The 17146-nt window shown below is 35.5% G+C and overlaps 1 protein-coding gene across 4 annotated transcripts in view; it reads right to left on the minus strand.

Moving 5' to 3' along the window:
* dpydb (dihydropyrimidine dehydrogenase b) overlaps positions 1–17146 on the minus strand; it is a 303079-nt gene that overhangs the window by 181670 nt on the left and 104263 nt on the right. For all 4 annotated transcript variants that reach the window (XR_015477648.1, XM_087239143.1, NM_212893.1 and 1 more), the window contains 2 exon segments: positions 12985–13092; positions 12429–12598 (listed from right to left, as the gene is read on the minus strand). Coding sequence is in view for 3 of the 4 variants with exons in the window: in XM_087239143.1 (XP_087095269.1) it covers positions 12429–12598; positions 12985–13092 (278 nt within the window). In the remaining variant the exon portion in view is untranslated.

The raw sequence follows: 17146 nt of genomic DNA on the forward strand, positions 1-17146 counted from the left end.
GTAGCTAAACATGAAGTTCTATGGCTTGTTTCCACTGACTGGTACAGTACGGTACGGTTCGGGTCGGTACGGGGCACCTTTATCAGGCTTGTGTTCCACTAGCAAGGGTACCCTTTTGGTGGGTGTGGTGTATGACAAAGTTTCAGTCGACGTCATGCTCGCTTGAGAAAATATCTACAATAAAGCTGCACAGGCTGCTCACATATCATATGAAAAGCACTTCTCACAAAACAGACGCTTTACACACAAATACTTGTGTATAAATGTTTATTACCAACTTTTCTATTAACATGATTTGATTATAACTGCAGATCAATGACAGTGTGAAATAGCCTACTGTAACATCTGTAATTATTTTAAATAAATAAATAAATAAATAAAGGAACATATATGAACACATACGGACACTTACAGTCCTCGATATGTTACCAACTACAGAAAAACTACACACAGCAGACATTTCGTCCTTAATTAGGTTCAAAACAACACAAGGTATAGCCTACAGTCAGTGAAGACCTCTCATCTGTCTGTAATCTTCAGCAGCACATGAAGCCTCTGTTAGAGAGTCACTCCATCATTCCCAGTTCAAATTAGTCCAAAAGGTGATGATAAAAATTAAAACAAGGCAGTTTGTTCACGTTTGCTGAAGAAATAACGTGCTCCTTTGTTTTCCATTTTTTTCCGCGCTCCACTCTCGCGTTTGTCCTTTTCTTTCTGAACGTGTCATTCTCGTGTTTGTTAGCTTCTCACAGGATCGGGTTTCCAAAGCTTGTCAATAATCAAGCGCACGTTATTACCATCAGCTCAAGAAGTTAGTTATTTTAGATAAAGACGCGCGGCAAACGCAAATAATCTCTCGCTTTGTATTTCAAACATGGCGGGTCCATTGTTTACATTCTGGCTTGTTGCGTAAGCGAATGACGTATCTCTGTAAACCAATAGTGTTCAGCTGCGCGTCTAGCTCCGCCTTTTGGTAACCTTTCTTGTGTTTGGGACCCTTTCGAAAGGGTGCCAAAAAAGTGGTATGGTACAGTTTGGTTCAGTACGCCTTTTGACAGTGGAAACGGCCATAAAAGCATACCAAACCGAACCGTACCACTCAGTGGAAACGGGCCACTAGTAAACTGAAACTGCGTCAGTCCAGTTTTCAGAGTTTAAGTTCAGTTAAGTTCAGTGTGGTTTAATTTTCACTGCTGAAAGTCCAAGCACTGAAAAGCAATTCCATCAATGCACAGCTTCACAAGTCCCAAACCAGCTCCCAGATAATTTCTACTCCAATAAAAAACTCCAGTTTAAACCGTCTACTAGGTGCTAGATTCCTTCCACTTACATTTGACACTCTCTTCAACCCTTGCTCTTCTCCATCTTACTGTCCTATTTTTCACTTCCAGCATCTCCTGACCTCCTTAACCTAGGGTCATCTTCACACTGGTTTGCAGTCATGAACATCCAACAGGTTATGGGGATCTTTAATGCCCTTACTTTGCAGTGAACAGCAGTAGTTCCTAGCTAGTAGATTGTGACAGAAATGACAGGCTTGTTTTTAACGGTACCCTAAAGTATAATGAAAATCTGGGTATACGAAGGCATAGTAGATTAATGAAAAATCAGTATATGGAAATGGGCTGACTGTGAGCCTCAGACACCACAATTTCCTTGTGCTCATATAAATTCCACATGTGTTAAACCATGGACAATGGGGCAATCAGAAGAAAAAACAAACTGATGTGACTCACAGGCCATGCCCTCTGCTTTTGTATGTATGCCTACTTTAGGTCATTCATCCAGACCTGACAATCAGTCACGTCATCAGGAGAACACAACTCATATGCAACTCTGAGATCATAAAAAAAGCTCTGAAATCATTAATATGCATGCCTTAGTATAAGTTTGATACGCTAAATGTTTTCTAGTGATACAACAATAATAATTTTCCTCCCTAAGTTATTTTAGGCATTTATTTCACTAAATAAGTAAGCTTTTATTTTAAAACGCAAGCCCTAGATTGATTACTGTGCTACCGGGCAATAACAGCCCAAGTCAAGTTCAAAATAGCTTCAGAGCGCAAAATACAGGATTTAAGGATTGCACATTTATACAACTTCCTTTCGAAGAGGCATAAAGTATATTTAGTTGCATATTTCGTTAATTTAAGGTGTTTTTGTGAACTTTAATGCATATGTTTCAATAAACATATGTAGACTGCATAATTGTGTCGAATCACTCAGCTCAACTGTCATGCAGAGGTTAATACAACATCCTGACAATTTTCATTGACAATATAGCTTCAAAACACAACGCAATACATCTCTATCACTCTATTTTGTCAAGTTTAATTTTAATTTAGACTTTATATAAAACAGATCTGGTGCCCAAAATAGGTTAACATTACTCTGATTGGGTTTATATTTGTCTGTGTTCACAGTACGTTATGTGTGTGTGCATGCGTGCGTGTGTCTGTAAGAGTGTCGCATGGGAGTGGAGCTTATTAATATTCACGACACAAACCATATATGGTCAATCATGGACCTTCTGATTTTGGAGTATTTTATGAAGTAATGAATGAGGTTAAATAACAGTTTCTGGAGATTATTTGAATTTACCGAAGCTGCAAATATACTATGTAGACATCAGCGAACAGTTTAATTTATTTAAACCAATGAAGTATATGGCACCTTTAAAGGGCCATGAAGCCCCCCGTTTAAGCAGGATGTTTTCACACCTCTAGTTTGGAAAAAGTCAGGAAAGTGGGTGTGTCTAGCTTTGTTTGGGTGGGAGTGTCGGGGGAGGAAAAATGGCCAGGGTTTGAATAAAAATGGGCAGGGTTTGAATAAAAATGGGAGTTGTCATTTGGGCACGCGCTTCTGACCGAGTACAAACAAACACACACGCAGGGGAGACAGTGTGTTTAATGACAGTGGGATGTTTGATACAGCACGTCGTATAATAGAGAAAAAAGCCTCTGCATTTCTCTGTAACTCAGATGCACTCAGGAGGTCAGAAAGCCATGTGTGTATAGACTATCCTGTCACAAAATGCGGCGAAAATTCAACACAACGGTCGGCAATAGTTTGCTTAGTGTTCACGTGTTTACATTCAGAGAGCAGCATTTACAGCGGACCTTTAAATATTGTAGTGATATTAACGTACTGTAAACTAAGTAACTTAGAAATCATTTTGACTAATATCTGTCTTTAAACACTGAAAGAGTACAGCTGACCATACCAACTATAACTTTGCCATCTGAATTAACAAAGAAAGGGCGCTGATCGCATATACTTACCGAATCTGTAGAAAGGATAATCACCACATACTGGAGCTGCGTCTTTTTTTAAAAGAGACGAGCAGTAAAAAATGTTACAAGCGCATTTCTGCCGCGTGTCATGTCTACACATCCACGCGTGAGTCTAGCAGTGCTCACATAGAAAGAAAATGAAAACAAAACCTTCACATTACGAAAGCAACACTGGCGACCCGTATCTCCAAACAATTCTTATTCCTTTCCCACAACTTTTGGCAACACAGCGTGTGTTGTCTCTATGCTGTCTGAACACTGTTTCAGGTACAGTCTAAGAAAGCTAGCATACATATTAATGAAGTTAATTCATAATAAAGCACGCTGATTTGTTTGAACCAAGCCATACTCATGAATGAATGCAACGCACTCAGAGACGTAATACGGGACGCCTTGGTACAGACGTTCAGTCCACACACTGGAATACACGCTATTATCTCATGGACGTGACGCAGCTTCAAAATATCAAACCGGAAGTACGAATTTGCTCGAAATAACGCAAAAACAACCAATTTTCACTTTTTTTGTGAGATATATGTGTCCTAAGTGTTTTTAGCAGTGTAGGACACATATATGACTGTCAACAGCTCAAAAAATGTGTTTTAGTGTTTCGTGACCCTTTAAAAATAAAATTAATAATATAAAAGGTCTAATGTGAAGCAAACCACTGCTGGATCACACAAGGTGCACTGTGTTCAACTATATCTCAGGCGACATCTACAAGAACTACCTCACTGATAAAAACTGGTTTTTAAATGGCACACTTACAAAGATGGTCTTAATCAAAGCAATTGAATCACATGGTCTGTACTCACATTGTTCTTCTAGCATATTAAGAAAAGTACCTGCTACATATAATGCTAATCATCTCCACATCCACTGATGTTCCACAGGGTTCAGTACTCATCCCAATTCAGTTCTCCCTTTACACTAAATGGTTTTGTAGTTATCATCTCCCAGGGCTTCATCTCTAAATCTTATTGAGCTTATAATCAGTTAATGCTCACAATCCCACCCTCTGACAAACTAAGTACCCTACAAATAACTCAATGTCTGGCTAGGATATCTACATAGATGAACGGCTGTCTTCTGAAACTAATTTTATGAAGCTTCTGTGCAGCTCATCCAAAAACCATCCTTGCCAAAATGTTGTCATTTGAATAAACAACTCTACCATCTAACCCACACAGAAAGCCAAGAACCCAGATGTCATACTTGACAACAGCATGTCATTTATACCACATGAACTAACTAGAGTCAAGACACACAGATTCCTCCTGTCGAATCTCCAGAGTCAGCCCTTCTCAAACCAGGGAACAGTGCCGTATGTTTCATTAGTACACTGAGCGCATGTCAACCCCTGTCAGCTACGTCCCATTCTGCAATTCACACCATTGCAAACTAATATCCATAATTCCAAATAAAGAAAAATGAAAACATCTTGCACCGGGTTGTTTATATCCACTAGGTTTTATTGTGTCTATATTAGCTTTATTTGTAGAAGGCATTTGTTTGTATTTGTACACAAAATGTTTCTTTTCCAAGAAGATAATGATCTAAACCGCATGCTTACCATCTGTTGATCACAATGGTCTCATTCGTCAAGCTAAAACACTTTTTCTCTAAGTCGTTCTGGATAAAAGCATCTGCTAAATTTCACAAATGCACATGAACCGTGAGTAGAAATAAAAGTAACACCTTTCAGAAAAAATTCCTCCATTATGAAGAGGCTTAATTTACAGCCATGGTTCTTTAGCACACCCCTATTTGAACATTCGCAGAGCAAAGGCAGAGCTAATAGTTGCTGTAGTTACACATTTCTAAGTTTAACTTTCTTGTCACTGTTGCCATGGCAGTGTTGCAACAGTTGTCATTGAGAAAAGAATATGTCTTAATTACTTTGTTAAAAAGCTCCACAGAAAAATAAATCTTATTATATAAAGTGTTGCCCACTATAACAGCTCAACATGGTCACCTTTATAGAAACTTCTCTCACTTTTTCTTCAAGGCAAACTCTTTTTCAGCTGCTTTTACTGTGCTTTTTTTCTCCCAAGATCAAAAAGTCTTTCTGTGGGTAGTATCCAATAAAAAAAGACCTTATTCTGTAGTCTATTTAGTCAAGTTTGACTGCAAATATTCTAGATTTTGGTGCAGTGTAGACAGTATACAATAATCAATCACTAATTACATAATTAAAATTGTATTAAAATGAAAAATATGTCTAAAATATTTTGTCTTTTGTAAAATATATTTTGCTTAATTACTCAATAAGTAATTTAATTACTTGAATCAGTACAACTTAGCCTCCTAATCTATGCAGATCCTGTAATGGGGTCAGATTGACATCGTAATGTTTTCTTTTAAATATGTGAATGTCTGTGGTGGGCCTACTGTATATATAATACCATTTGGAAGCGGACAATCTCTGTTTTCTAGATATATGAAAACAAAAACAAAAAACACAACTGGATTTTATAATACTATTATTACAATAACTCTTGCATACCACAAGATAGAGACAAAAATTAATAGAACTTAAGCCCCCATCAGATTGAGCTGATTTTTATTGTCAGTTACGAAAGTTACTATGTCAAATTAATCGATTTTGTCTTGATAAAATCTTATTGTGGGTAACAAATGATGTCATCTTGTGATGTCTACGGCAAGCAGTTCCAAAAGCAGTCACAAGTGTTTCTATAATGATATTACTTATCTCAATTTTAATTTTTTATAATTATTTCAATCTCAATAAACACTGATGCTTGCTGACAACTGGGCTACATAATTTAAGAGCATTTACTTTGACATTGATAGGATCAAATGTATATTTCTTTTTTAATAATAAGATATTTTCTTTTAAATGTAAATGCATATTTTCCAGCCATAGGTTGCTTATTTAACACACCCTTACCCGAACTTGCCGCGAGTGAGACAGAGAAAATGAAAAGAGCATCAGCATCAAGGAAAAAAACAGATGCTCAAGACAAAATAATGACATATTTTAAAAAAATTGCAAATGTGTGACAGAGGTTTGTGATACAACGGGCCAAAACAAATCATCCACCTGTAGAGTTGAGTAGTAGATGGACACAAACAAACACAAATTAGTAATATCTTTTTCTGGGAATAAATATATTTTTAAAAGGAATTTTGTTTGGTATAATTTGTATCTTAATTTTAATATATTTTTTGTTGGTCATTTACTTACTAGATAAACAAAAATAACGAATAACAACAGATGTGACATGCTTCAAAATCAGTCTGCTGCTTCAGCACCAAAGTTACAGTTTGTTAAATAAAATAAAACCTAGTCTAAATAAAATTAAAGCTAAATATTCACAACCTATATTAAAAGACTAAATCATCAATTGCCGGTGAGTTTCAATTTAATTAGTTTAATCAAGTAATTAAGCAAGTTAGGCTTTTACAATGTATTAGCAGCAACAAAAATGTTCCCAGATTACCTCATGGAACGAACTTGGTCAGAAGGATGAGAGAACTCAGAAACTCATTGTGGGAATGGAAATGTCTGCATATTTATGCCAGTGGATCAGATAAAATTGTTTAAAACACTTTTATTTTTTAGAGAAAGTATTTACAGTTTGCATAACCAATGATTGATTTTCTCCACCGGAGACCCAGCCATAAGTAAATATACTGGCCATTTCTTGATTACTGACCCGCGTATTCAGGGGCGGACTGGCCATCTGGCAGACCGGGCAGATTCCCGGTGGGCTGACGTACTTTTTGGGCCGGGCTGATCATCGTCTTATGATCTGATCGGCCCAAAAAAGGCTTAGCAGCCTATCATTTATTTCTGCCTTATTAATTGACGCTGCTGTGATCTCTGTGACTCTGAAAGTAGATGCTTCTTTTCCCGGACAGACAGACCGGGCCGGCCCATGTGACACTCTGCAGCCCATTGGCTCTTTTCGGTATTGACATTGGGCTGGCCCAATTACAAACTCCTATTTTGGACTCTGTGTGAGCGTGCGTCGTGTGTGTGTATTTGTCTAAATAGTCAAGAGTCAGAGAGAAGAAACGCAAGGGAGGCGCAGAGAAATCGCGGGAAATACACCGGCGTTTCATTTAGTTGTTCTGAAAAGTTCGCTGTTCATTCTAGTACACAGCTAAAAACGCAAATCATGTGACCACACACATGCACACTCTCTGCCAAGAGTTGCAGCCAGTAGTTCAGCGGGTGAGCATAAACCCCAGGTGAAAGTATAGTGCATGTCAGACAGTTCATATGCTGGATGATCTTATCTCACTATAGTTGCTAAACGTGATATTGAATTCATCTTGTTGTCTCTATCTAACAATTCTTATGTCTTTTGAATCACTTGTTCTCAGTTAACTGTTTTGGCTGAGTGCAAAGATAACCTAATATATTAATTTATGTAATCACATACACTGATTCTGCACATTGACTGATTGCCTACCTTTATCGTTTAAATTTAAATGTACGTTATACTGTTATAATGGCCATTATTGGTTATTAAAACTGATATTCTGCAAAAGAGACTGGGTAAAGTTCATTCTTTTCAATGGAAATGAAAGGAGACAGTTATATTTAAGCCCTGTTTTGTTATAAATATGCAGAGTGGAGATGATGCTCATATAAATATGCAGCAACACGAAGCTGTTTTGTGTTTGTTAGTCATAATATTAAAATAAAAAAATTTGACTTATATTATGTTTTGATTGTTTAGATAGTGAAACAGCGAGCAGGATGAGGTGAAAGAGGCGAAAATGTAACACTGTTCCCTTTGAAGATTTGCCCATGCATTAGCAGGCAGTTTTTGTTATGTTTATTGTTGAAATATAGGCTGAGTGAATAGTGTATTGAATAAGCTAAATTGGCTGTAGTGTATGAGTGTGTGTGAATGAGTGTGTATGGGTGATTTCCAATATTGGGTTGTGGCTGGAAAGGCATCTGCTGCATAAAACATGCTGGAATAGTTGGCAGTTCATTCCACTGCGGAAACCCCTGATAAATAAGGGACTTATGCAAAGAAACATAAATTAATGAATAGTGTATTTTTTAGAACTTACCAAATACCTGGACAGTATACAGAAATTAAATTGAGATTAAAGTTTGTATTTATTTATTTATTTATTTCATATATATGGCTTTTGTGTTTTATAGAATATGAGTTGATAAAAATATTGGACGTGCATAGATAGATAGCATTTTGATTGAATTTAGTGGGCCGCTCTGGCCCAAAATGCCAGGGCCGATTTTTTGCCCCAGTCCAGCCCTGCGCGTATTAATGACAGCATCCGCGAATATAACTGAGAAATTATGTGCTCCTATTGACCAGTGTCACTCACATGACAGAATCCATCATTAAGACCAGGGAAAAAATTTACTTTTTGCAATGGGGTTGTGAGGCGTCGCAGACATTGTATCGATTGTTGTGAACTATGCCACATTATATGACAAGAAACGATTAAATCTTGTGTCACGACGCCCATTTGTCGTTTATGACTCCCCACGACACCCTACATCAAGGAAATTGTGACAAAATTGTGACAAATTCTTGTGATCTGACCAGAGTTTTAGCCTCTTGTACTATGCAGATCTTGTAACGGGTTCAAATTGAAATCATAATGTTTTCTTTTAAATATGTAAATGTCTGTGGGGGGCATATATATATATATATATATATATATATATATATATATATATATATATATATATATATATATATATATATATATATATATATATATATATATATATATATATATATATATTCATTTATTTATAAAATACCATTTGAAAGCTTAAAATCTCTATTTTCTAGATAAATGAGAAAAAACACAACTGGATAATTCACTACTATAATTACAATAACTCTTGCATACCAAATGATAGAAACAAAAAAAAATGTTAAAAATCAGTGCCTGACTTTAAAACAAAATTAAAACGTACCCGGAGCTAATTTTAATTCTTCATATGATACATAACTCATACAACAGTATTTATCAGACCAGTATATGAACAAACGATTTGTTATATATAGTGGTTTTATACTGTGTATTTTTATATGCCCAAAGCACTTCAAGCAATCATACAGTATAAGGAGGTCTCTTCTCAACGCTACCAGTGTGCAGCATCCACCAGAATGGATCATTTTGTTGTGCCACAAAAACATTTAAGCAGTTCTGAAGGTAAAAGAGGGACCAACCAGTATCTAATAAAGTAGCTGGTGAGGCATTCAATTGCTATTCATAAACTGCTTAGCATTAAGTGAAATACGCTTCTGCATCTGGCTCAGCCTGTGAGCATTTCCACTGGTAAACCAGACAATAAACTTACACATTGAGAAAATACTATAAATTCTCCTCAAAAACTACATAGCATGGCTTCACAAGCTCATTTTAGAACTCATATTTCGGCTTACCCCACCCCCAGGTCTTCCACTAGATTTCAGTTCAGTCATCATAGATATTTTACTCTGAATCTTTTTACTGCCAGCTTATTCCATTAAGTAAGGCCGTTCAGTTTTTCTCAGCTGACTTTTATCGCTTTCATTTGGACTGTCTGTCTACAGCTAGCGGTGCTAACTTTGATACGGTTTCATTTGAAACCATTAATATTTCATGTAACTATTCCATATTACATATAGATTTCTGCAAAATATCAGTAATAACCGAGACAATGGCTTTCGAAGCCTGCTTTTTCAATGGAGCAGGTTCTAGAGGAATGGTGGATAATGAATATAACTTCACTCATTTTTTCTTTTTAAGTTACATTCCTATGAATACATTACATCAATTTGGGAATCATTTTTCAGGTATTTTAGAGTTTTATGCAGCCATCTGGCAGAGCAGCACAAGAAACCTATAAGGTGAACTATGTTACAGTATGTCTGTGCCACTAGCACCAAACTCAATTAAAGGGATAGTACACCCAAACATGAAAAACCTTTTCATATTCAAAGGTTTTAAACATTTATGATTTTTTATTTTTTATTTTTTCTTAACATAAGATATTTAGAGAAATGCTGGTTGGCAAATTACCATGGATGTCAATGGGTACCAATAACCAGCATTCATCAAAACAACTTATTTTATTGTATTACCAGAAGAAAGAAAACTCAAATAGGTTTAAAACAATTAAAGGGTGAGTAAATATTTACAGAGATATCATTTTTAAACTATCCCTTAACAAAAATAATATTAAATGTGTATTCTATATTACTGAATAATAATAAATTACAATTCATAATATAATAAACAATAAAATGAATAATAATAATACTAATAATAATAATAATAATAATAATAACACCTACACTGGTCTCATGGTTTAGTTTGGTTACGATTAACTTGCCATTGGTTCGGTTCAATTCGATATCCCTCAATCAGGGTGCATTGACGGTGCTTTCCATACACAGTTTTATATTTTCTTCACATTTTTTTTTCACAAATTAATATGTATAATTTATATTTATATATTATTTGTAATACGATTTTGTCCCTTAATTCAAACAGTCAGATATATAAACTAATATTTTAAACCAGTGGTTCTCAAACTTTTTTCTATCAAGTACCACCTTAGAAAAACATTGTCTCTCCAAGTACCACCAAAATGAGCAGCATTGAAATACCGTAGCGTAGTTGGACTAGTAAAGCAGCTACAACTCTGCACAGTTAAAAAACCTGGCAGATTACCTTAGAAATATAGCCTATATATAATATATGGCATACTATATACATAATTTTTAATACATTTTGAATTATATGTTGCATGTACATGACATATTTCATTCCTCCGTGTACCACTAGAAGGAAACCCGCGTACCACTAGGGGTACACGTACCACAGTTTGAGAACCACTGTTTTAAACAACATGAACATTTGCAGTAAATAAACAAATACAAATATCCTGCTCGCTTTCTGAGCCTTGTCTACCAAGTTCTTACACCCCTGCGATTGGTCACATCCTCAATTGAAAGGACTGCGATTGGCTCTTACGCGAAGGCGCTCTTTACAAATGAGTGACACTGATAAACGGCAGCTGCGATCATAGCTGATCCATGATAGACACTATGGAGAAAACTCGCGCTCGTCTCTGTATCCAGAAGTATCGCTGAAACAGCTGAGAGGAGAGGAAAAGTCATGCCAGCAGGTCAAATGGGCCACAGTGAGAGAGAGAGAGAGAGAAAGAAATGGAGTTTACTTTCATTCTCTCAATCGCAGTGAAATAGGGGCTTCTGCTGTAAGTGTCAGTGCAGGACTGTCCAGCAAACACACACGCAGTGAAATTGTGCAGTTTCTGCGTTCATAGTAAGCTACGGCGACATAATGCATATGAGATAAATGGGGTCATGATTATTACTAAACCGATACCGAATTGTCCGCGTCAGCATCGCAGTGCACCGAAGCAACAATTAATTTTGACACCCCTAATTATAATAATGAAAAAATACATATATATGGTTCAGTGGAGAAAATCTAGGATGTCAAAATTCAAACAAATATCTCACTGCAAAGAACAAAAATACTTTGAACTTAGGCCTATCACTGTGCGTTGTGTAATTCTTCGTCTCCACATCATGCATTAAAATCCTTTAACGCACAGCAAGCCCTTGATCATCCCTTACATATAGCACTTTGAACCCATGGCTCTTTATGGAACCATATGAAATTGATCCTGATTAGATTCTATTTATGTGGTAATAAAATATAATAAAACGGATAATACTAATTTTGATAACAACAACAACAACAACAACAATAAACTAATTACTAGGACATTACTTCACCTCATAAAAACTTTTGGAACGGTCTTCATTTATAAAAAGGAAATACACTCAAAGGATGTTGTTTGAGTAAACAAGTTTCACACTTTTCACTTCACATAATTTCAGTCATTTATAATGTCATTTATAATTACATTAAATAATGTCATTTTTTAGCAGTTGACACGGCAAGATAGTCTGTCTATTCTATTCTATTGAAAGAATTCTATTGAAAAAATAAGACCAAAAAAATGTACACAAAATGCAATTTAAGAGGACAAAAAGAGAAAATGTCTTCTTAAGGACGTGGGGTATACAGCTGTTCCTTCAATAGGAATTTATCAGTGGCAGCAGGTGCTGCTGAACAGATTTTTTTTTACCTCTTCTGGAACAGCGCGAATGTTGGTGAAGCCCTTTCTAAAGACCACAAAGACTCGTCGAGCTCCACAGCGGAGAGCAGAGGTGGCGCAGTCGAACGCTGTGTCTCCTGCACCCAGGACGATCACATTCCCATGCAGCTTTGGCAGCTGTGAGCGGCAATTACACATGCCTTCAAGAATGAAAAAAACACAAATTATGAGTAAAATTTAGGTGAAAATAAATATAAAATGCATAAAATATTGATTGAAATCAGTAACATTTGACCTCTGAATGTCACAACTAAGAAATAGTTTCTGAATACACATTTTCTGTTAAGCCTTTGATGAACAGGCTATAAAATAGATATAGAAAAAAATAAGCTTAGACTGGTCACTTTAGACCAGTGTAGTGCATCAAAGGGTAAAGTATAGTAATTTTGTAACATCGTATACACATGAACACAACAGAAGATTAGCTGAATTATTGTGAAAGGATGTCAATTGGTATATAGTTTTTTTTTTTTTTTTTTTTTACATTGCACCATGTTGAAAGGATTTTGTCTCTCTTCTTCAATACCTATTTTACTGGCTTTTGCAACCAAAGGAAGGAAATCCTTTGATGTGTAGAATCCCTGTTCCGTGGTCAAGCCCTCGAAAATCTTGTCCCTGTTTGCTTGTGGAAGACCTGCAGGACAAAAAGAAAAACAAATTAATTTAAAATATTGTGTGCTGAGATTAAAACAGTTGGAGGCGATGCATGATGAGTCAGATATAACAATGTGCTTTCAAATTTTGAGGCAAGGGGATTTTGAATGCAAAATTATATTTTTCATAATTACGTGAGGAAATATATTGCCTATTCTGAACAGGTCTACATTTAGTTTTTGCAGATCATTTGCAAATATTATATTATATTATATTATATTATATTATATTATATTATATTATATTATATTATATTATATTATATTATATTATATTATATTATATTATATTATATGTAAGGGAAAAAAAAAGTACATCCAAGTTGTTGTTATCATCTGTTGTATAAGCCTGATGCATTTTACTTGGCAAAAACTGTCAGGACTAGTAATTCTTGTTTTGGTGGCAGAGTCTGGACACTAGTCCTGTCATGTCTATTATTGTGCTCTGCTGGAGTTTCCTCTGGTCGAGCACTTCATCCTGCATGCTCCTACTTGACGCGGTGTTGGTGTTGTTTAAAGCATGCGGCCTGGTATTTACATTGTGGTCGCGTGCTTTAGTGTTGTTTCATGTGAACATGCAGTTAATGAGTTCTCTCATTGGCTGCGTGTTCGTGAGCACATGGCATTTGTTGGATCTTTGTACCATGTGCTCTCCCATCTATTCTCTTGGCCTACCCATCTTATGATCCTATTATTCGTCATTTTGTTCACCTGCCTGCTTGTCAGTGTATTGGTGTACTTTCCCTATTTGTTTTCTAAAAGTGTTGTCCTGTGCTGGTCTGTCATCGTATTGCATCAGTCAAGCCAAGCCAAGTCAAGTTAGTCTTGTTATGTTGTTACATTTTCCCCCCACTGGATTGTTTTAGTTGTTTGTTTGTTTTTTGTTTGTTTATTTCTTTCTTTTATATAATAAAATCCTTGGTTCTTTGCATTTGGGTCTTCGTCTCATCATTCTCAACACCCAACCCGGACAAAAGAAAAATAAGTACACAATTTTTTTACAAACGTATTACACAATTATTTGCCAGAACAAAACATTGATTTGTGCTTTAATAGTTTTTTTTTTTTTTTAATTAAACGCAAAGACGTCGAATCGAAAACAGCTGAATGAAGATGTTTCAAGTATACACTCACCTATGTATTATACAGTCACAATATGGTGCCAAAGAGTCAAAACCCAAGTCACAGACAGACAAGCATAAAATATGGACCCGAAGACAGTTAAGAAGATTCAAAATATACCCGGATGAGCGTGTGTTACTTGTTTCAATACTTGTTATCTGGGAATGACATAACTTGAAATGTCAAGACTGACCAATCAGAATCAAGCATTCCAGAAGGCTATGTAAAAATATACTTTATAAAACCTATTTAAATTAAGGTAGGAAAAATCTGCTTTGCACCTTGGCGCATGGTCTAAAAGGGTTGAGCTTATTTTCTGAGTGAGTTATGGGTGTGTTTTGAAAATAAACCAATCAGAGTCTTATCTCCCATTCCCTTTAAGAGCCAGTTGCATTGCGCCATAGTGCATTTGTATGGCACACTTTGTAAGTGGAAAAAACTGAGCATTTCACTAGCAAGAAAACAGTTAAACAGAGCATCTACAGTGCGAGAATGAGATAAGGTCTTCTCATTATCTACTTTAACTTTCTCTCTCGTGGATAGGGAAACCTTATAAATAATTAATTTAGTTTGTTAAGCGCAAATATTTGATTCAAAACTATTTCTAAATTCAGTTCTAATTTCCAGCAAACGGATAAATGAACAATAATAAAAAAGTGTGTTCGAACAACCGAGTTATATCCAAATACACATGCTCTGCCCCATATGGTCTAAAACCTGACAGGTGGGCAAATCCAAGCTTGTTTTTAATAAAACAAATATAAATATCCATATAATAAATAATACTGCTAATAATAATAATAATAACAACATTTTACAAAAGCAAATTGTTATGAATAAATTGAATATGAAAATGTACAATTTTGAAAAGACGATGTGGCACTCAACCATCATTGGGGCATAAATAGTGCAAATGACATCATACACATTCATTTGAATTAGCCAATAAATCTAAAACATTTCAAATTGCTGTGAGATTGCGTTGGTTATCATAATTATTTTCTTTTTTTTTTATTTTCTTGTTTCCTTTATTCTTGTTGATGTAAAACACTTTGAATTACCATTGTGTATGAAATGTGCTATATAAATAAACTTGCCTTGCTTTGAAAAAGCAGCTAAATAAATTTGAGTCCAAAAGTCCCATGTTAAACCTGAGAGAAGTCATGATTTTTTATTTATACATATATATATATATATATATATATATATATATATATATATATATATATATATTAAGGGTGGAGCCGAACCCGAATACGGTATTCGGAAAGGCACGAATAGCGTGTTTTTACGAATACTTGATTCGAACAAATACTTGAAAAATTATTTGTATTCGGGAGCAAGAAAAACACTATATCAAAAAGCAGCGTTTCCTCATGAGACCACAGTGCATGCCCGCGTGAGTGAGTGAGAGAGAGAGAGAGAGAGAGAGAAAGAGAGAGAGAGAGAGAGAGAGAGAGAGAGAGAGAGAGAGGCAAAACGCGCCAATGCCCGAAACTGAAAGCGAGACGTGACTTTAAAGGGGTTGTTTCATATGGATTTATTAATCATTCTTACTGTTCAGTGATCGCAAACTGCCGTAGTTTATTAAAGACGCAAACCTCTCACTGCACGACAGCTGCGCGCCTTCAGCAGACCTCCTCATTCCTGCAGCACGAGAGCTTTATTATCGTTTATGCGCGCCAAAAGTGGCGGATCTGTCCAGTAAAATATCTGACTGCGTGTCACCGCATCCCTAAGGACTGTTTGGCGAAATATTTGACTGCATGTCAATGCATAACAAACGACTGAAAGGATATAACTAGAGAACTCTCCACTGTGCTACTGGGTGAGAGCGTATGGCAAGCCGTTTTAGCATTTAAACCTTGTTCAGACTATCCATAAATATATTTAGAGATATCTCTAAATTATATTTTGACTTGTCATAACTATAATTCGACTAGTCAGATTGGAAATATCTGCAAATATATTATGACTAGTCATATTCCACCATTGACTTCCATTGAAAAATATTTGCAGATATCTCTAAATAAGTTTTGACTAGTCACAATTGTAATTAGAGATATCTCCAAATGAATTTTGACTAGTCAAAAATCCAATTCAAGATATCTACAACTGTAATTAGACTTTTAGTAAATTAATTAGAGATATCTTCAAATATATTTGTAAATATCTCTAAATATGATGAATTAAAGATATCTCCAAATGTATTATGACTAGTAAAAACTCAGTTAGAGATATCTCTAATTACAATTGTTACTAGTCAAAATTCATCTGATTTCGTACTAGTACAATTGTAATTGCAGATATGTCTAATTGTCATTCTGAGTAGTGGAATTATAATTATGACTAGTCAAAATATAATTAGAGATATCTCTAATATATTTATGGAGTCAGAACAAAGATTTAAATGCTTAAAAGGCTTGCCATAGAGAGCGCTTCTCACTGAACAGAGCACCGCGCAACCTTATGTAATGTATTATCACATGCACTAAAAGCATCCTAAAAGCATCAACACAGCCACATTCTGCCCCAGCAAGTCAGTTTCAAACATAAAAAAAAAAAACAAACAAACTTTGTGTCTTTTTTTGTGGCTGGCAGATGATAATAGCAGGGCTGTATCTTTTAGTATTATATAGAATACTTTTGTTCTGCCAGATTTCCCAGGCAGGGTTTTATTTAGATTTATTTAGTTAATATTAGTTTTTGGAATTCTGTCCATTGGAAAGAAGTTCTTTCAGAAGAAGAACAGTTTTTTGAAGTATTATTTGTTTTTATTCTGTCTATTCAGTGTCCTTCAACAAGAACGGTGGTGGTGGGGTTCATAATATTCACAATGGTATTTTATTAGTTGTTGGTTTAACCATAGATGAGATAATGGCTTCTATGTTATTTTCTTTTCAATGACATTTC

This window comes from Danio rerio, chromosome 2 (genome assembly GCF_052040795.2).
Source record: "Danio rerio strain M-AB ecotype USA chromosome 2, GRCz13ab, whole genome shotgun sequence".
Classification (NCBI taxonomy): Eukaryota; Metazoa; Chordata; class Actinopteri; order Cypriniformes; family Danionidae; genus Danio; species Danio rerio.